Source organism: Dermacentor silvarum, chromosome 8 (genome assembly GCF_013339745.2).
Source record: "Dermacentor silvarum isolate Dsil-2018 chromosome 8, BIME_Dsil_1.4, whole genome shotgun sequence".
NCBI classification, from domain to species: domain Eukaryota; kingdom Metazoa; phylum Arthropoda; class Arachnida; order Ixodida; family Ixodidae; genus Dermacentor; species Dermacentor silvarum.
The window spans coordinates 30881992-30902960 of record NC_051161.1 but is presented as its reverse complement, the minus strand read 5'-3'; the positions used below and the strand labels follow the sequence as shown (position 1 = coordinate 30902960).

Genomic DNA, 20969 nt, shown 5'->3' with positions numbered 1-20969 from the left:
GGCTTAAAGCAAAATCCGCTAATACCAAAATAGACCCAGTTTGTCCTGACGATCAGCGCTTTTATTTCATTATAATCACCCTTACCGTTGTCGGGGTAACGTTTACGTGCGGTATTACTAGTTGCTGTTTGTGAGAAGAAGGGACTCGGTGAGGTGGGCTTCTCCACACAGATTAGTTATTGTGGAGAAGCCAACCCTGCGATCGCTGCCAAAGGGAACCAGGGACCCACGCATGGGCAATTCTTAGAGCCTGCCATGCGCATTCTATGAAATAGGCTCCGTTGAAGGCGAATCAGTTAAGACAATTTTTATCTGCTGAACAGTTTGGGAACATTTGTTTGGTTTCTCTAAGATCCAGCGCCCTTCGTTAACCTGAACGTCTATAGCACGAACAGATTTTCCGAGGTCCTTTCGTGCTTGCATTGCGTCCTTTTTCTTCATTCGAATGTATGACCAAAACGTAGCTTACAGTCCAATTGTGCTTGGCTTGCGAAGCCACGTTGCGCCGCCGCCGATGTCGCCGAGCCTGAAAGAAACAATAATAATAATAATAATAATAATAATAATAATAATAATAATAATAATAATAATAATAATAATAATAATAATAATAATAATAATAATAAGAAGAAGAAGAAGAAGAAGAAGAAGAAGAAAATTACACTAAGTGCTGAAAGAATTTGACTTCGCAGTTTAAAACATGCTGTGGACCATTGCATTGTAGCACAGGCAACGCTGAAAGTTTCTGAGAACTAGATCAGTGCACGGGAATCTCCGTCGTGCATTAATGAAGCTCCGTGAATGCTTAGATCAAGGGGTGGCGCTACTTTTCTTTCCAAAGTCTAAGCGGTGAGACAAGTGAAGGAGCGTACCCGTATACGACAGTTATTCGTCCTCCCACATGCCCTCGCGCGCTTGTGGGCAGCAGTACCTCATCTGATTGCATGGTGGCCCTCATGTGATCCTCGCTCAGTGAGCGGAGCGCCGGTCTTGGATTCCATGTTTCAACAGGTCGAGTACCGAGACGTTAAGTGGCGCGGATAGTCCCTCGTTTTCTTTCACAGCGTGTTTTATCGCACTGTGCTGAGTTATCAGCTTGTAAGATAACGATGTCTAGTGCGTTGACAAGGCTTTTATGGTGGCCTTCAAGAAGGTTAAATGAACTCTCCTAAGAACATCGATCTTAAATGGTTTATTCGCACGCATTCTCGGATATTCCGCATGAAGAAGGACGTGCATCCGTTATACTTGTTTATACATAGCTCCTATCAAGCTCCTGAAGTAACACATTACGCGTTAAAAAAAAGCGGGCACACCTTTGCGCATCTCCGTACTTGCCGCAAATGACGCAAGTGCAGTACTAAAGCGCCTTTATCCAGGCGCCACCGCCTGGTAGGCGAAAACGTGTATGGAGGAGTGTTATGCAGTACCGGCATGAGTACACGGCGTGTCGGAATACGCGGACGCCTATAAAAAAAATCGAAGAGAATTCTGAAGTTCTCTGGTGGCATCGGTAACTGACACAAAAATGGGTCGCGACTTTTTTTGTTCCTTTTCTTTTTTTTTTCATCTTGTTACTACATTCGGTTAATTAGTTGTGTTCGCAGCATCCAAGGAGTAGCGCAATGTCACAGGACATATAATGTTTGCCAATAGGTGCGCCAAATCAGCGGACGCCCTATTTTACATTTATGCATGTATGAAAGACAGGACCGGAGGGAGCGTCTACCTTCCAGAAGCACTGAGGTTCAAAGCTAATGAGATCGCTAACTGGTCCGCGGTCGAGATGAGGAAGATACATTTAGTGTTGGGGGGGGGGGGGGGGGGGGGGGGGACGCGAAAAAGAGATGGAGCCACAGTCCTAGCATAGGTAACTTTACAATATAAGATAGAGATGGGCAAAGTGCTCGACTGCAATAGACATAAAATTGATTACCTCAAGCAGGCTATAGGTGACTATTTGTCGCCGCCACGTTTCAAAAGAAATGTTATATCATCGTCAAAAGCTGTGGTCAGTCATAGTGCCAGGTTTTGCAGGACAAGGCCAACGGGTTGATTCTATGCATGCATAATTAAGGAGTTCCGTCTGCCATCGATTGCCAGCCCCACCATAGGCACAAGCGCAATTGAGCACACTCCACTCACCGGAAAACTTGCTCCACTTTCCGTGCTTTAGTGTTCGGAAGCCTGATATTGATGACACCACGGCTGCGACGCCTAGCACGGCTCTCAATACGTAGCCTTTGACGTGCGAACGGTTAGAGCGCCTGCGACGGTGTTGGAAGAGAAGTAATGTTAATTAGACAGGAGGCCTTCCACATTGTGCGACGAAGACCACTTCAGCCATGCGAAGACGGCAGTTGCAAACCCTGCATTATTATTATTTATTATTACAAGTGCTACGTACTAGGACGGACTTCGGAAGCAACTTATCATTTCGATGAATTACTGTACGTATACCTACCTATGAGACAGGGAACAAAATACTGTTGTTTTACTTACCTCCGTCCTTCATTTTCTGAAGGAGATAACAAGAAAGCAGCTGTCATCAAGTACTTGTGTTCTTATCAAACGATCTGCAGAATGACATATGTTAATTCTCGCAGAATGCGCGCGCACTAACTATAATACTCTGAGAGATAACTGTGACAGGCAGAAACGCAGTCGTTATTGAAGAACACTTATCTTTTTACGAATAATATCTGCGCTTTTATTTTTCTTCGGTGTCCTATTTGAAGAGTTAGTCATGGGCAATTTGTTAACGACACCAGGGTTATTATTGGAGTAAAAAAGTGTTATTGGAGTAAAAGAGTGAAAAAGTAAAAAAAAGGAAGTAAAAAGTAAAAAAAATGTAATAAAAGTGTGTGGCGTGGGGGGGGGGGGGGGGGGGGATTCCCGAAACTATTCGGGAATCGGCCGCCCACCGCGCCCCCTTTAGAGCTGCTCTTGAGGAACGCTCACATTTATAATATACAGGTATGACACGTGATAACTTTAGAGAGTACAGCTTTCTTTTTTTTTTTTCTTTAGAGAGTACGTAACAGCCTCATCAAAAAAAAAAAAAAAATCCGGATCTATTACTCGATGCTCCGGTGAGAATGGGCTTAAGAGCCCTGAAAGACAAAGTCATTTTTCCCCTACACTGGGCTGGGCGCAGTATAAGCCCCAGATCTGCTCAGCCATACCTCTGGCCATACAAAGTAAGTCACGAACACTTTTGATGAAGGCAGTACGTGACGAAGAATTTAAAGTCACGAAATTGCTCCTGTTCCCTTGCGTAAGGTTTTTCAAGGCATAATCAGGCATACAGCTTCACGTTGCGATTGCCTTGTATGCAGGTAGTTGCTGCGCCTATGTGCTAAACTGCGGACAGTGTTTCGAGTACTGCGTGCGCGGACGACTGCTGCTTTGTACTGCCGAAACGCGCAGACGCACCTGGGCAGTCGGCACGGGCCTCTGCGGTCGTATCCATGACTTTGGGCGGCGAGGCACGCGTCTACGTTCGCTGCCCCGCCTGTGACTTCTTCTTCTGCCTCTTCTCGCGCTGCCGACACATTCCTGATGAGCGGGCGATGCCGAAAAGCGCCCCTCAACTTGATAGCTTGATGAGTATTAATTCTCTATCGGGCTCAAAAAAGAAATGAGACAAAAAATGAAAGAAGACGCTGCAAAAGAGTGCTAACGTGGCTGGTCGATGCATTTTGCTAAATAGAATAACGGCGCACATGACAGGACAAACTGAAAAAATAGACGAAGCACCGACTGCCAACCAGGGGTTTCGGAAAAGATAGATAAAGGGGGTGGGGGGGGGGGGGGGGCAGGAGTTGAGTGGAGATGAGCTCCCCTACACGTTCCATTGCAAGGGGTACTGTCCCCCCCTCCCTCCATACTCCCCTCCAATATAGTGAACATTAGACGTTGGTTTCTCTCTCTCTCTCACACACACACACAAAAGTCACTGACGATTGCGATACTTCCTAATGCGAAATTTGAGCGCCGCTGTATACGTGTTTTCATTTCGCGATACATTGAGGCAAAGAATTTGAGAGAGACATGTATGCGATATATTGAGGAAAAGAATTCGAGAACGCATTCACCGCACCGACTGGCAGTGGGCCAGTGCCATCAGTGCTTTCGCAGAGGGAGAGGCAGTATGGGAACGCTGGCATGATGAGCGGCATCGGAACCAGCTGTGGAAGACGACGCAGAACGAGCGAGCAGTGGCACGAGCGCGTTCGCGCGGTTACGCCGAGGGACGCCGACGCTCCACCCAGGAACGGGCGCCTAAGAGCTGCGCTCAAAAAATTGTTTAGTCAAATGAGCCCCAGCTCCTGCTTCCACACTTAAATTACACATCCAGAGCCCCTGGAACTCGAGACCGTTCGCAACAAAATGTGCCCACCAAACGGTTATGGAACACATTTTCAAAAGATAAGGCCTTCGACTGCAGAGTTTACTTATCCGTGCTGAAAGGCTGAGAGTCCTTCGACTGATATGGATACAGTGCACTATAATATGTAGCCTGGAGTCAGTCGAAGGTGTCAGACAAGCACGAAAGGAAATAGTTTTCTGTAAAAAGGAAAAAAAAAGTTAGCGGCCGTGCTAGCCTGCACACTTATTATTTCCCCGACGCTAAACAATCTACATTATCCTTGAAACGAACTTTTTCTACCTCTGTGAGGTTTACTATTTCATCCCCTCAAGCTTCCCTAGTGTCCCTGCCTGTGGCAAGACATACTTGCTGTTACAGTGGCAATACCACGCGCGGTCACAACGTTGGCGTGATGAAGAGCGCACAGAGGGGAGCGAATGCTTCCGCTGCGGCTCACTTCAACGAGTCTCCACAACTTTTGAGTACGCGACCTGCAGCCCTAGGCGCCTGGGAATACAGTGCACATGCAGCCACCAGCCATCGCGGCTCGCGGAACCTTTGCACCCACAGGAGATTATTTTCAAGATCAGGAGCGGGCGATGTAGGCGCTAGGCCATGCGTACAGCCATGTGCAGCCACGAGCGCTTTATCACGTGACTGACCTCCCAGATTGAGAGCGCATCAAACCACAATCCTTTTTGGTTCACCCTCGCACGCTTTCTCTCGTACCAACAGCATATGACGCGTGGGGCGCGATAGGATCTTATCGTACTTGGACTTTATAAGGAACCACACACCGACACCGAAGGCGAAAATTCGCCTGGGGCGTATGATTGCGATTGCATTAAAACACAAGAACTGACTCGCGCACACTATTGCTTCTTTAGCACCAGGGCTGCAAGAAGGGCATCATACGTGCCCTTTAGAAGCAGTAAAAACTACAATAGAGAACATAATCACAAAATAAAAAATCACCAGCCCTTCCCATGTCGAGAAAATGGGGGTAAGCGAAGCTTGTCATGTGTGTACCTGACCCACTACTTTTCCTTCCCTTTCGTACTACTTGTCCTTCCCTTTCGTGCAACTTTTCCTTCCATTGCGTTGTACGATTCTCTGCTCGTCGCTGTTGTCGCTTGCTTTCGATATGTCTCGAGTATGCTCGGCGGCATGGTTAGCAGCATTCGCCTGCCCCTTACCGCTTGCAATTCTTCGAAATTAAATTGCTTCAAAATTAAATCTGTCCGTCACGGGAAACAATGAATGGCTCATACCCCCCTAAGCAATGGCTCATACCCTCGTAAACGCGGCCTCTCCATTACGACGACAGAAGTGAACGCTGGAATGATGAGTGGCAACAGCGCCAGCTGTCGCCGAAGACGACGACGACGAGCAGTGGCACGAGCGCACGCCGAGCATGAGCGCAATTCCTTTATTCTATTCAAGTCATTTGGTATATTCTAATTATTCATTCTCAGATGCGTATATATTCCCACATTTATGTTTGTATTGCTTTATACATCTCCTTTCTGATTGTTATTTCAAACTACCCGGTTCTTGGCCAATCCCCCAGAGTGGGTATGTGCCAGTAACTCCAAGGCTCTACATCTACATCTACATATAACCCGAGGGGCACCAACGAGCCAGCTGCGGAAGAAGACGACGACGCTCGAGCCAAAGCTGATGATGATACCGCGTATGCGTACCCCGACACAAGTGAGCCTGTAAAGCCTTGCTTTAAAAAGTCGCAATTTCGCCCGAAAAGCGAAGCATCAATTGCGATAGAAAATTAGTAGAGAGCTATACGAAGCAAGGATAGTAGTCTAATGGCCGTATAAAATTGTAAACATTCGCTTACTAACTATATAGACAAAAGCACGGTGTCACGCGCGCACAGGTAAACATTAACACATCTCGCTCGATGACCGCGTAAACTCGCTGTGAAAACGGCGGAGTGAGAAAGCGCGCCAGCAGTAGCGGGAAAATTGACCTTCGCGCTGTCTCTCGTCTCACTTCCACGCGAACGCCGAAAGCACAGCGCATACGAAGCTACCGGCACTCGGCGCATGTACTTTGTCCCTATCGCAAATAGATTTGAAGATGAGGCCCGCGCGGGCGTGCACTTCGCCCACATCGCAAATCGCTTTCAAGATACAGCGGCCGCGCGGCCGCGCTGTGAGCAGCAGCCGACGGAGCATTACGCACCCCCTTGCTCGCCTCACGCCGTGCCTTGCGCGCGAGCTTGCGGCCTGCCTTCCTCCCTCGCGTGCGCTTCATCGAGCCCCGATTGCCGGCTCACCCTCGTACGCTTTCACTCGCGTACACAGCGTACAGCGCGCGGCGACGATTTTATTGCCGCCGTTGCGATAAAATCTCAAGTTAGCTCAAGTATCTAAAATCTCAAGTATCTCAAGTTGCTCGGCGTCGTGGTTAGCAGCATCCGCCCGCCATTGGGGCTTGCGTTCCACTTCGCGATTTCAACGTGAACGTTTCGTCGTAGCCGAAGCCAAAGTGCCGCTCGAGAAACACCCGCCGAAAGCGGGCGTTGGCCCCGGCGAACGCCTTGCCGCCATTGCCACGTTGACGCTGCTCTGCCCGCAACGTCGCCTCCTCGGCTCGCCGTTGTCGCATGCGTTCGATATCTCGAGTTAGCTCGGCGTCATGGTTAGCAGCATCCGCCCGCCATCAGCGCTTGCGTTCCACTATAGAAACACAAACATGTAACCAATAATTGAGAAACGCTTCAATACAGCGTCGGGATTAACCCACTGCTAAACCCCGGGGCCGCACGTTTCAGCCTCAATGGTTAACCATCTATACGGAGTGCTAGGGCGGTGTTTTTTTTTCTTCATCTTCAGAGTAGTATTGCAACGCTGAGTTAGGTGACAAGGTAACAGCACAATACATCGAAAACCAGAGCAACTGACAATAGTGGTATTTAATGGCTAATGTAGTGGTTTCCATGCAGATCATTCTTAACGTGAAGCTTTCCTTGCCTTACCCTAAAATAAACAATTGTATACATTGCTGTTTTGTATAGCGTTTAACCGCTTTGTATGGATTCCATATGGATCAGTATTATGGATGATGACGACAAAATATTTATTGAGGGATGGCTCGAAGGCCTATTATGCGGAATCGGAAGGGAGAGGAGTATTGAGAGCCATCCTAGAAGCTGCGCGTCCTTGGCGAAACCTAAGAGCGAGTCCAGATCGAATGGACCTGTCGGAATTCGCTGATCCAGTTGCCGGCCTAATCCACTCCTTGTAGGACCTTAGTAGGACGACACTCGCACCGCCTTCAGGTGGCGGTCCCGCTGCTTAGCGTAGCGCTGGCACTCCCAAAAATTGGAGGACGCTTAAGCTTTGCCTTTAAGAGTAGAACGCGATAGCGTTATCGGGACCCGTTCCCATCGCATCATTCGCATCCGGCAAGTAGGCTTCATTCACTGCAACACAGAACGTGGGAAAGCCAGCTTACAAAGACCAAGCTTACACCGATACCCTTAAAGTCGGCTTCACTTTTAAACAGAAATGCATTAATGGGAAAACGTTTTTCTAGGGGCAATATAAGTCGTCTTGTATTAAAATGTGAAGGCCCTAGGACCTTTTTTATTAATTTATTGTTTGCTATTGACCCGACGCGCGTGCGTGTCCAAAACACATTTCACAGACCACGTCCCAATTTGACTTGCCGAGGATGCCAGCGCCATCTGGATAAGATTTTCGCAAGCAGGCTCCCCGAGTGAGCCGGTGTTGTGGTAGAAATGCTGGCAAAAGAGGTTTGTGTTTAAGTTTCCTCGTAACAGAATTGTTTTCTCGTACATTCAAAAAAATGTCACAGTTTCGCCCTAAGGGCGAAGCGATGAATGCGATAGCAACACAGCAATGTCATACGAAGTAAGGTGAGCGGCTTTGGTAGCAATACGAATTGTAGTAAACATGAGCTGATTAAGTAAGCAGGTGTGCTGCGGCGCAAGTAGACCGACATGAAGAGAGACTCGATGACCACGAGAAGGCGCGTGTGAAACGGTGGTGTTGATGAGAAGCGCTTCCCGTGGGCAGCGCGTGCGAAGGGACACACCTGTAGCGCTGCACTGCCGATCCGGGCAGCATTGCATGTGTAGCGTGCGTTGGAAAATGTGGCCCGACTATTACTAACTGATTGAACAAGCGTGGTGTGAGCGCGCACAAACATGAATAGATCACACTGAATGACTGCAGACAACGACTGTCAAAACGCTGGCAGCAAGCGCATATATACGCCGCAGCAGCGGGCGAAGGTACGTGCGGTCTATCGCTTTAACGGAAACTGAGCGGCGAATGCACGGCGCATAAAGGTCATAGCCATGTGGAGATAAGAGACGGTGCGGTCGAACGAACGACGAGCGCGGTTGTTGGCAGCGTAGAAGTGCCCCCCCCCCCCCCCCCCCCGCTCCTTCCGGCGCTGGCTTCCCGCTTCCTTGCTTGCGCGTGGGAGAGATAAGAGACTGTGCGGACGAGCGACGAGCGCGGTTGTTGGCAGAGAAGTGCCGCCCCCCCTGCTCCCTCCGGCGCTGGCTTTCCGCTTCCTTGCTCGCGCGTGGGAGATTGAGTGCGTTCGCTCTCCGTGATAGGGCGCGTCCCCGCACGCTGCCTCTGGGGCATACGGCGCGCGGCGAAGATTTTATCTATGCGGAACCTCACGGCGACGGCGACGCCGACGGCAGAAATCCGGTTGAAGTGTCCATATAATTGCTATCGCAATAATAACAGTTCGACGCCACCATGTCTGTAGGTTGTGCTTAAATTGTACTTTATCATTTTTCTGACGGATTTCACTGTAAGAAATTCAGTTTTTGTTTTCTAACACCTTGCACCACGACAAAGGGCCTGTGCGGTCCGGGTGGTTGCGGATGATTTTCTCCGCCACGGACGTCGACATGCACGCCGACGCCGAATTTTCTGCGACACGGAGCTCTTAACGCTGTCGCGTTGAAATAGATGGGCTGCGGATGATCGCATGGCCACGCCGCAGTCAGGGCACCTGTGCGGCTCCTTGGGTGCTTCTTGGTCCTCGGAAGCTGTCGAGGGGCCAGGTTCCTGCGACGGAAGAGTGTCAGAAGAAGGGAAAGGAGGGCGTCTCTCCCGGCTTGGCCGGTACTGCCGCCACTGCTCCAGCACTTTCGGTGTGAGGACGAAGCCGGAACAAAGCCTATGCAGCAGCAGCACCTGCCCCGACCTGTCAAGACCCGCGGCAAGTGGGTTTGGGTCTGACGGGACACTTGCATGGAGTTCCCTCTTGCGTCGGTTGGCTACTGCTCTAAGAGCTCTGTCTGGGTCATACGGTGGTCCTTTTGTCGTGCTGATTGTGCTGGTGCTGAGGGTTTCTGGAGGATCCCGGCAGACGACGCGGTTGGAAAGGGCGCGCGCCGCCTCAGTGGGCTCTCTCATTTCCCTCGATACCCTGGTGACCAGGGATCCAATGAAGTGTTGCAGTGACCCCGCGGGCCTCCTCATGCCTGAAGGCCTGCTTCACTAAGAGTACTTCTGATGAGGCTGTGTGGCGAGACTTGCAAGCATGCAGCGCATATGCACAGGCGATTTCTAAAGATTCCGTAAAACTTAAAAATGAACACTCTGTATAATTTTTACAGTGAAGCTGTTAAGCGCTAGGTTCCAGGAGGTCGTGTCCGATGTGTAGAAAAGTCACGTGACCTAGGGGGAGAGGAAAAGAGCTCGACCCCATGAGAATGCTGTGAGAGGGTGCGCATGAAAAGGATAACGAGAAGGGGGGTTGATGTAAGCCGCGCCGTCTAATACTCACGTTGGAGGGGGACAGCGTGAGGCGCGCCAACCAATGGCGGTGTACGAAAAAAGTAGGTCAGCGAAGGAGCGGGGTGTGAGAGTTCATGTTAGCGTTGGTTGTATATGCGAAGCTTTGGTCAAGGTCTGTATGGGAACGTCGTAGAAAAGCGTGAGGAACGCGCTAGGAACGCCGTCATCCGTGGAGGCCGAGCCAGTTCTTTAGAGCCGGGCATTGTATTAGTCATCGTCTAAATGTTAAAAAATACCCCATTGTATGTGCTACTCAGAGCCGGCACCGAAGCCTCTTTCTCGAGTACTTAGCTAAGGAGTCGGTTTACCATTTTGTAGCCAAAGTCCACATAGCAAGTCCCCAATAAAGCTAAACCCCCAACACTAGCAAATCCCACCAGAGAGCCAGGTTCGCTGGACTTCCCTCTTCACAGGGTTGAAGGGCTCCAACTTTTTTTTATACAATAATGTAATTGTTCCATGACGAATATATTTATAACATGGGCTTGGTAAGCTGTGTGTACTAGATGATAAAAATACCCCGAGAACAAACAAAACCAAAATGTTCTGTCGAAATTGCGATTTTAAAAGTTGGAAGAAATAAGGTTTTGACTCGTATTGCGGCTTCATTTTTACAATGTAGCGGTTCAACTAAAAATATGGCCGATTCACCATATATATAGTATGCTTCGTAGCCAACTTATTTAGAAAGTCTTAAAAGAGTAAATCTTGATTCAGACGAGAGTAAAAATGTTTTAACTTAATCTCAAGGTTCCTGAATTCTCCTTCGATCATAACATATACAGTACAGTAAATAGCTTCCGAGTTAATATTTGTAATTAACTAGTTATTTATAGGAATTTAAGGTGAATGTAATGTTCACTTCGCCAAGGAATCTATCTCCAGCCGTAAAATTGCAATAATGCTAAAATGATTGTTGCAATTTCTCTGAAGTTATATAAAAGAAACATTCGAATACAGCTTGTAAATGCTCAAAACTTTGTCATTCTAATTAATATTAAGACAAAGTGCCCAGTAAATAAAAAACCTTGCACTCGGCCGCGCAACGCTTTAAACAGCGAAGCTGGGTGATCGTAGCCCAATATTTTCCGGAAGTGCATGCCAACTTTTCTTCTTATTACTCATGTTGATGATCATTTCTTTTCGCGGTCTCGGACTTACGGCCATCACTGCGCGTTGCATAGCGCAGCTTGCAACACCGACACCGCATTCCAGGAGACCCACTCCGTGAATGCTCTCTCTCGCTCTCATAGTGCGCAAAACCTCTTCACCTCGCAGAGTACGAGCGTACGAACGTGCCAGCTGTGGACAAAGATGACGACGCTCGAACTGAATCATATGGTTCGCATAAATGCATGTTCTGCAAGCGTAAAAGCCTAGTGGTTACGACGCTTGCTTTGGGACCAGGGGTACGCGGGTTCGAATACCGCCTAGGCAAGAAAGTGTATTAACAGCGAAGCTGTTCAAGCCAGCCGTAATTGGTGGTGCGTATCAAGAAACTACCACAAAATAAAATAAAATACACTTTCAGGTGAAGAGGTCTTGCGCGCTACGAGAGCAAGAGAGACGCATTCACGGAGTGGGTCTCCTGGAACGCGGTGTCGGCATTGGAGCGCGGTGTCCGTCAACGTTACTAGATCCTTGTGTCATATACAGTATAGATCATACTTTTACTTGGACCGTTACATCGCGAAAATGAAGCCAATTAGTCAAAACGCTAGTTTCTCCCAACTTAGTCACAATTTTAAGAGAACGTTTCGGTTTTGCATGTTCATAAAGTATTTTTATGGTCTACTATACATACCTCCAGAGCCCCATATTAAAGATATATTCCTCAAGAAACAGTTACTTTTTTATATATATAAAATGCTAAGAATGCTTCATTTTGCAATTACTTCATTTAGCGAAAAGTACTGTAAATTGAAACAAAATGTAATAAACAACGATAGTAATTAAACATCGGTCTTTATATTAAAGAAAATAAGTTTCTCAGCAATAGACTAAATAACTTTTTTATGAATTATTGTGCATGGCAGTTTCACTTTTGTACGCCAATTTCGAAGCAGCCTCACAGTATCAGAAAGCCAATATTTGGGGAAAAAAATTGCTTTAATCAATACATTGAGGTTAAATACCATGATTTTTTTTTTCAGGAGTAACGAAGACGGTGGAAAGAACACTTGGTACACTTGAGATGGAATGACCCATATATGTGCATGAATTTTCGTACGGATCTGCATAATGTTTGGGAGGCATTTAGTCTGAAGAGAGCAAGCAAAATATGAAATATTTACGGTTGCACACTTGAATTCTAGTGCTTGGAGCTACGATTGAGCATGACAAAACGTCTTGCTACTCGCTTCTACAAAGTGCAAGTCCACCACATATTCTGAACTTGTATTTTCCAGAACCCAAATTATTCTTTTTCAAGCAGTGAGAATATTACTGCGACACTCACAGTGCACAAATTAGTGATTGGCTGTGCACTTCAGAATTTCGAGAGCATATGTCACTCATATGCGGGATACCTTGACAAAAAATGCTTCTGCTTTAAAGGCAGAAACTGCATTTTATTTAGTCTAGGTATCCGTTGAAAGTATGACTTGCTTTGTGGCTCAATTTCTCTGTTTAATGGCAACATGTCAACTGCCAGTACAGGTTTCTAGACAGGCGCATTAGTTACCTAGAAGCTTGCTACAAGACACGGCTAGGACTCTTTCGCCTTACAGGAGACTAGCTTGCATACCTTCTGTGCTCTTACTCATCCATGTCTGTGCTCATGTAACAGTTGAGGTTGCACTTCCGTACAGTAGGGCAAAGTTAACCACACCAGCAAGCTATTGTCACAGTGAAGCACACACAGATACATGCACAACCGGGGCCACTTCATGACCTACGGTGAAATGCCAAAGAAAGAAAGGCTATTTGTCACAACGAACACTTTTATTTAACAACAAAATCATTTTTATGAACTGTGGGAAACCCAGTGGCCATGTCTCAGTCATTGTGCCTTGAACCTAAAAGAGAAGAGTGCATGATTAGCATAACTATAAATAGAAAATGACTACTAATTACCAAAAGCGTGCCTCAAGTTGGCCAGTGTACTAAGGCGAGGAAATGGCTGCTTTTCTGGGCAGGTGCCGTATGGATCATCATAATCCACGTTGAACACTGCTAAGCACCCCTTGGGATTCAGATGCAAGAACTGGTTGGCCTACAGGAGAACACATGCAAAGACATGTCAATTGAGTGATAATGCATGAAAATTTTATTTTATCACTTTAAGTTTATCACTTTAAAACAACCAAGAATGCCTTTGAACGAGAACAGATGGGTGCATCAGCTACTATAAGCAGCACACACATGAAGAGCCCATGGGGATATTTGTAACATGAATGATCCTTATATGCAAATTAACTGCATAAATGAATTTATAACCTATAACTGTAGGTATGACTGTGAACATGACTACCACGGACAGCACCCGCGAATGATGCATGGTTATTAACATTTCGACATGTAGCACATCCGTTGTTAGTTCACATTGAATGACATGGTGCCGTGCAAGACAGGGCTTTCCAGTACACGCGTGAAATTTACTGATAGTGCCAGTGTTCATTACTAGATGATGCAGCTGGCAGAGAAGAATAAGTTATAACTTAGAAGTTGCCACTTTCACCGAGCTTTTCTTTTATATAACGCACGGGACATTGTTGTACACTCACCTTCATTGTAAGTGTCCTCGGTACTTCAAATGTGCGTGTGACAGTGACATCAGAAGAGATGGCAGACAACCATTCCCAGTTTACCGTTGCTTTAGAACTTATCTTAGCACAAGCCTGAAAAAAAATATTTTGTTTACATTTAGGACATGACATTTCTGATATTAAATGACATGAAACAGAGTAACACAGAATGTTGCTTTATGCAAATCTGAAAGGAAACTGTCATTTGTAGATGCCATTATGGTCAGCCATTCTGACAGTGTCATCTTGTTGTGAGACTTTAAAATTGACAGTCAGAACAGTGTTTTTCTGGAAGTCTTCAAACTATCCTAACTCTTATTCAAGTACAGACGAAGCAATAAAGTTAGTCTCAATGGATTCCTTGAATAATGCAGAAACTGTTTGCAGCAGCGTGACTATCACCTACAGAGCCAGTGAAGGAGGAGACAGCTCATATGCATGTAGCGCGAGAAAAAGAACACGCTAGTGCTCTCAACCTGAGTGGCCACGGTATATTTCACTCCCGAGATCCCATGGCACCATGGCTGGCCGGCCACGGCAGCTACCTCCACGCACCGCCTCCCACATTTGGTGACGCCGGACGACCGAGCCCAGCCATGCCAGCCTCAACGCAGCGACTCTACCAAGGCGAGAGTGATGTTTCCTCACGCAGTCTGCCTCCCACACGTTAATAGCCTGTTTAGCGAAAACTGAGAAACTTAATTTTTGCAAGCTTTTCCAGAAAATTATGTACATGGAGTTTGCATAGAAATAGATCCAATGAGATAAACAAAAATGGACTTTATGTTCGAAATAAGCACAAAAAAATACGTATAGCTATGTTTTCAGCACCATTACTAAAAGAACAAAGATTTTAAAAATTTGTTTTAAGACCAGGCAATACCAAGAAATATAGAGGGGGGCTAAAATATTTAGTAATGTGTCATGCCCAATGTGCTAGTCTGTAACTGCATATATTCCACTCACTGTCTATGTGGGTGCATATCATGGCAACAGATCATGCAACATGCTGTGTTAAATTTAACATTTTAGCAAGAATGCGATGAGCTGTCCCGATAGGTCCGATGCAATACCACACAAGCACTGTGGCCAAAGCTAGTTTGAGCATAAGTTTTCAGTTCATCTGTTTTTATTTTGTTTCTGCATGACAACATGATGACAATGATCCCAGTAATTGACCATTACTGGGAAGCTATCACGATAAGACAATGACCTATAGTGATGCTACAAATGCAACTGGAAAGCCCCTTTACCAACTAGTAAAACCTCATTAATTTGACCTTTATTAATTCAGAAAATGGATAATTCGCATTTGTCCTCTAGTCCTGGCCTGCATACGCACTATTTAATCTAATTACACTCTCTTTAATTTGGACATACTCGGCCACACACCAGTTATTTCAGAAAAATTTCGAAGCTCAGTGAGCGTGAAGTCCCGCAAAAGAGCGTCCAACCTATGGCGTCCAACCTAAACGAAGTGGTGGAGTGTGCATCGCCTTAGTGGGGACTCTACCATGTGGCTTCATAACTGCATAATCGTTATCCATGACCACGCTTTCATCCGGTGTGGTTTCGGTAAACAGTAGTTTCGCTTTGACTCGGTGCATGCGTAAACCACGTTGCCTTCGGAACTTCATGGTCCCCATCCATGATAGTGCCAATAGCGAATGCTGTTTCATCCGAAGCTGTTGCGGAAAACTGTATTAGTTTCGTTTTGACTCAGTGTAACAGGCTGCATGCGCAATATCACAAACCTGACGGAAGCTGTCGAGAATGAAAAGCACCAGCTACATTTGATGAACAACAGACTATCTGTTGGCGACCAGCTCACTGCCAAAAAAATAATCAGGATGTGCACAAGGTGTAGTGAAAGCATGTCTCGGATGAAGACAAGCGCTGCAGCCGCGCTGCGAAGGAAGTCACGAGGCTTTTGCCTCTGCAAGCGGTAATCAGTCACGAGAGAATGATAATTGCAACTTCTGCACTGCTCGTGGAAAATAGAAATAGGATTAGATTATTTATTCAGTAAGTACATGCGTGTTGACGTAGTAACCATGCTTTCTTTATAGCCTCGATAATTCGACATACGGCTAGCTAATCGAGACATTTTTTTCGGTTCTGTGAAATCCGAGGCTTTGCTATAGAGCTATCACTGTAGAAGAACATCTTACCGAGTGTTAGGGGCATCGATACGAAAATACAGGCACTTTCTGGAGGTTGCAACTTTCCATGGATGCACATACACACATGTGGAAATAATAATAATAATAAAGATACCCATTACAGTATCAAAGTATGGTACTCAAAAGAAAATCACACTAGGAGATCCTCCCGACAGCTTGATTTTGCGTATAAAGCTAGAGGCTATGCTGTCATCATCAGCTATTGCACATCGTTGGCTTGTTCCCCATTTCTCACCTGTGAATAGTCCTCCCACTCTTCACGGATGCAATGGTCTCCAACGTGCGCAGGTCTGCTTGTTCGGAAATGCTGAACAGCCAGGTTTACAGACATACAAACCACAGCGTGGTGTCGTTCATATCGGGATATGGTTGCCTGCAAAGTGATTCATCTTCATGTAGTACAGAGAATGGACTAGTCGCTTAGTTTGGCTTGCCAAGAAAGACTCCTGTGATGGTAGGCATGATAATCTTGTTGAGAGAAATCAGTTCGTATAGAATTACTAAATGCCAAAACTGAACAACATTTTCTTCAGATTTTTGGATTAACATGCTGTGCACAAATTTTGCAAAACCCAGCTAAGCATGGCAGCTTTTATAAACAGACAACGTGATGATAGGCAATTAGAACATGTGAGCAGCAATATTTGCGAGGCATGGTGGCTGCAGCTAGTTTGTGCACTGAACCAAAATTGCTCAAAAAATTACAACACTCTTTGCATAAAAGTAGTCTCCTCTATGGGCATGATCTATTGAACGACATATTGGTAACTTTGCAAGATTAAAGGTCACCTAGTCTTGCTCAAAGCACTGTGATTGAGGTGATACCTTCAGTACTTACCATTTCTTCAAGGTGCCTGCTACTGAAGGGTTCTACAGAAGGAAAGTTGATTTGACAGAGGTCACTTGGTGCTGAGTGATGCATGGTAAACACTATTACATCCGAGAATCTGCTCAGCCTCTTCCATATTGTCAGGTGACGCTCTTTTGCTGGAACTCCAATGACAAGGCCCAAAGCCATGGGCTTATTCTTAAATGCCCAGTATGTTCTCTGTGGTGAGAGTACAAATAAGATTAAGCAGTGTAGGTTTACATGTCACAGCGTTTGACGGAAGCAATGTGACAAGCAGTCTTAAGGCACGAAAATGCAATTTTTATCTTTTTGTTGTTTAATATTTTGCACTGTTATTTCTGCTCATGCTGTTTTTACATTTAATGTCTCTCCATCACATGATGTAAAGAAAAAACATAGATTCACTGTACACCTCTGTATGCATCATTATATTTTTAATATTAAGTTTTGAAATTGGTATGTGAGTAGAGCTAAAGAACTTGAAACATCTTCAAATCGAAGAAAATTTGATTTTACTTAAAGGTTCTCTTCACTATCTTTTTCTCTGAGTTGTGTCCTTTTCTAATGTATACATATTTAACCTGTCCACTCTCGTTTGCTTTTTGTTAACCCCTTAAATGTCATGACAAATGTCAAAGAACTGATAAGAAATGTGCACTTAAAAAAAGAACCCTGCATTTATGTGGCTTTTTCTTTTTCCTGAAGTCATCATACTAAGAATGCCTATAGCGCTTTACTATTATTGCTGAAGAAAACTAGCAAAAGGCATTTTGTATTATTAATGTGTCAAAATTACAAGGTAGTGCAACCTTTGTTATGATGAGTTAACTCGTTGTTGGCTGTTAAGGAGTTAATGGTGTCTACACCAATTTTTTTCACATTACGCTAGCCTCATCATTACACCCTTCTAACGCTTAAAGAAATTCTTTTAGATGTACCGGTATTAAATAGAGATAAACAAACAGTGTTGCACTGTGTTACCATGTGTTACAAACAATGCCTTTGCTAACATCAGAGCCCAACATGAGCAGGAACACATACTGCTGCATAACAAAACAAAACAAAAATTTTAAATTGAGGCTTTCTTAACGCTGGAATTTATTGAACTTGGCTATTCTTAACCGGGTCTAATGTGCTTTGTGCAGGGAGAGTTTATTCATCTACAATCCTCTCTACTGTTTAGGCTCTACTAAGATTGTAGCGGAGTAAAGCCTGCCCAATATGTGGATGACTTGCCTTTGCAACCTCCAAGAACACCTTTGGTGGTAATAACGCTTCAGGGAACATGGCAATGCCATGCAGCCTCTGCTGCAGGACCCAGTGTTTTGTCGCCTTCACAAACAGGTTGGTGAAAACGGACCGCGTGGCTGCTCTCTTGAGCCATGAGAACTGGGTCATTGCAGCCAGCATCCACGTTCCAGAGTTCCTTGGAAGGCGCTTGAACTTTCTGAAAATGGCTTCTGTACCAAAAAAAAAAGTGTGCATGAAGAAATTGCTTTTGGGTGAATTTAACAGTATACTACTGCTTGCCTATAAAGGGTTCACCAAAAATACAACTATAGTCAGATTTCAAGATAAAAACATACAGTGTCATTTCTTCACCTTCTAAGATGTGAGCATGCGAGCACAGGCTCTTGTTTACTGTAATGTGGCCATAGAAACTATGGGTCTCTACATCATCCTTTCACTTTTCGACTGAAACTTTACTTTTTCTACTGATATGACCTCAAAAGGGTGCCTGCCCCCTTTGGTGCATGGCTTTGGCATATTCAGGAACTGCTAGCAGCATAGCAGGCTACAAATACTATACCGAACTAAATGCACATTCTATGAATGTTTGTTGTCAGTAGTGCGACATGCCTAGCAAGGGTAAACCAACAAAATATGTAAGCAGTAAGTAACGAAAGCATTATTTTCAAGGAATGGCTCTTGCAGTTAGTGCTGTGAACAGATACTCCAATAAATATTACAAGATTTCTCACATTACCTATCAATGAAATTACTGGCACTTGTCTTTGCTTATGCATACACCATGTGTTATATGGTGCAGCTGAGTTCTTGGAATTTGCTTAGGCACATCCCTTTTTCATTTGTAAAGCACACTGACCTCTTCTCATCCAACCTCATTTGCCAACTGCGATCCCTTAGTGCACTCATTTGTCTGTTCCCTGCATGTTGCTCAGCACCACTTCGCCCACCATCTATGTGATTATCATCCCCCACTTGGGTTGTAATCTCTCTCTCATACCTCAGTAAATCGCAAACCATATCCATCCTCAGTTATCCATTTCATAGCAGCAACAAAGCATTTCTACTTTGGTCACTTATAAAAAAAAAAAGTGTTCTTATCCTTAAACAACTTTGAATACTGCAAGCTGATCTATATATATATATATGAAGTGGTGTTAATACTAAGCTCATAAAATTGCAGTACAATTTCATCTTTGTAGTACTTTGGAGGCAGTGCAAACTAAAGAGCGAGTGGACCAATCACAGAAACAGTGATATGGAGCATATACAGGTGTTAGGTCCATTTTGGCCACTCCCTTTTTCCATTCGCCAAGCGTGACAGTGGTGCAATTAATTCACAGAGTCTCGAAGCACTTTTAGCACTCAGGTATTACGATAAGACTGTAATTTCGACAAGTAAGCATAAACAAATGCTTTGCTTTTTTTTTTTCTAATTCACATTCAATTTTGGTATGATAGTACAGTCCCTGTCAGTTAAACTGTTTTCTAAAACATACAGAGGCAACTAGACATGTAATCACAACTGTTGGACTGTGTGACGAATTTTGTTTGCTACTTACTTCTCACACTCCAAAATTATGGAAGGGTGAGAGAGTTGTCTATACTCTGTAGAGGGTGTGAGTAGTGAGAGTGCAGAAAATGCCCAAATATGCTTCCCAGAGTCAGCCGAGACCTTACATGCATAGCATGTAAACTTCCAGCTAAAGCAGTACCACTGTAACACTACTTCATTACTTAGTTTGGTACATAGCAACCCTGCCTAGCACTATAGAACAATCAATAAACCAGGATACAAGTCCGTCGCAGTTCTCTGAGGGGTAGTTAGTCTACTTACCATTGTGGATAGCAACCCTGTCCAGTGCTAACATATACTCGACTGACTGGAACACAAGGTAGTTGCACAGTTCTCCAGGGAAGTTGTCTGTTAGTCGTGCAGATTCCGAAAACACACACAGCAAAGAAGCTGTGAACAAGAAAGAGATTAAAAAAGAGGTTTAACAATAGTTGTGTAGTTAAAAAATGAAAACCACAATGATGAGAAATGGCCTTACCACTATTTTTTACAGTAGTAAAGAAGTAGCTGAATTCTGGTGTTGCTATAATGCACTGCATATCTGTGCGAGTGTGTCCAAAAGCACAAGGAGAGTAGTAATGCAAGCTCTCGTTATAGGCTTGCAACAGTCCAACGTATGCATGGTTTGGCTCAGCAGCACAAGCAGTAACATATTGTCATTACCAGCTTTATCGAGTTTCCCGACAAAGAATTCTCAAAAGCTGCTAACTAACCCTGTCCTGTGACAGTTGCACAAGTACTTTATTCCTTCGCACAATAGGAAAGGGAACAGTCACATTGCTTTCAAGGGGTTAATTTAAAGTAGCTAAACACACATGCCCCAAATAACAGTGTTCAATTAGGTTAAATTTTATTAGCGATGCAAACGCTAATCGTTACACATCAAGACACAAGACTTGAACGCACATGTCACTAGTAATTGTAGCTTAAAAAACAAATTTGGTGTTTCTCCTCATACTACTTACAGATGTACACCTGTGACAAAAGTATACGGACCACAGGGTCGCCGAAAAAAGTGAATTTCTTCATATTTACCAAGCATAAACTGGAATTGATGAGTACACTGAAAAGTTCGCAATGCCAAGTTTGGAGTGCAGTCCTCAATTTCAAGTTGCGTTCATAGGCAGAGGAAAAAATCAGCTTTTTCGAGCAACCCCTGGTCCATGTACTTTTGCTCAAGG

The 20969-nt window shown here is 45.0% G+C and overlaps 1 protein-coding gene across 7 annotated transcripts in view; it reads right to left on the bottom strand.

Annotated features, from left to right (window-relative positions):
- The window catches only part of LOC119460951 (uncharacterized), a 68380-nt gene that overhangs the window by 7108 nt on the left and 40303 nt on the right, over positions 1 to 20969 (bottom strand). For 3 of the 7 annotated variants that reach the window (XM_049673280.1, XM_049673278.1, XM_049673285.1), the window contains exons 38-39: positions 20050 to 20178; positions 18201 to 18424 (exon numbers count right to left, since the gene is read on the bottom strand). In XM_049673280.1, the coding sequence (XP_049529237.1) occupies positions 18201 to 18424; positions 20050 to 20178 (353 nt within the window). Of the gene's footprint in view, positions 1 to 13106; positions 13203 to 13260; positions 13400 to 13910; positions 14025 to 16349; positions 16488 to 16952; positions 17163 to 18200; positions 18425 to 20049; positions 20179 to 20969 lie in introns of those variants that run through there. The other 4 variants (XM_049673282.1, XM_049673283.1, XM_049673284.1 and 1 more) reach the window with 4 other exon arrangements.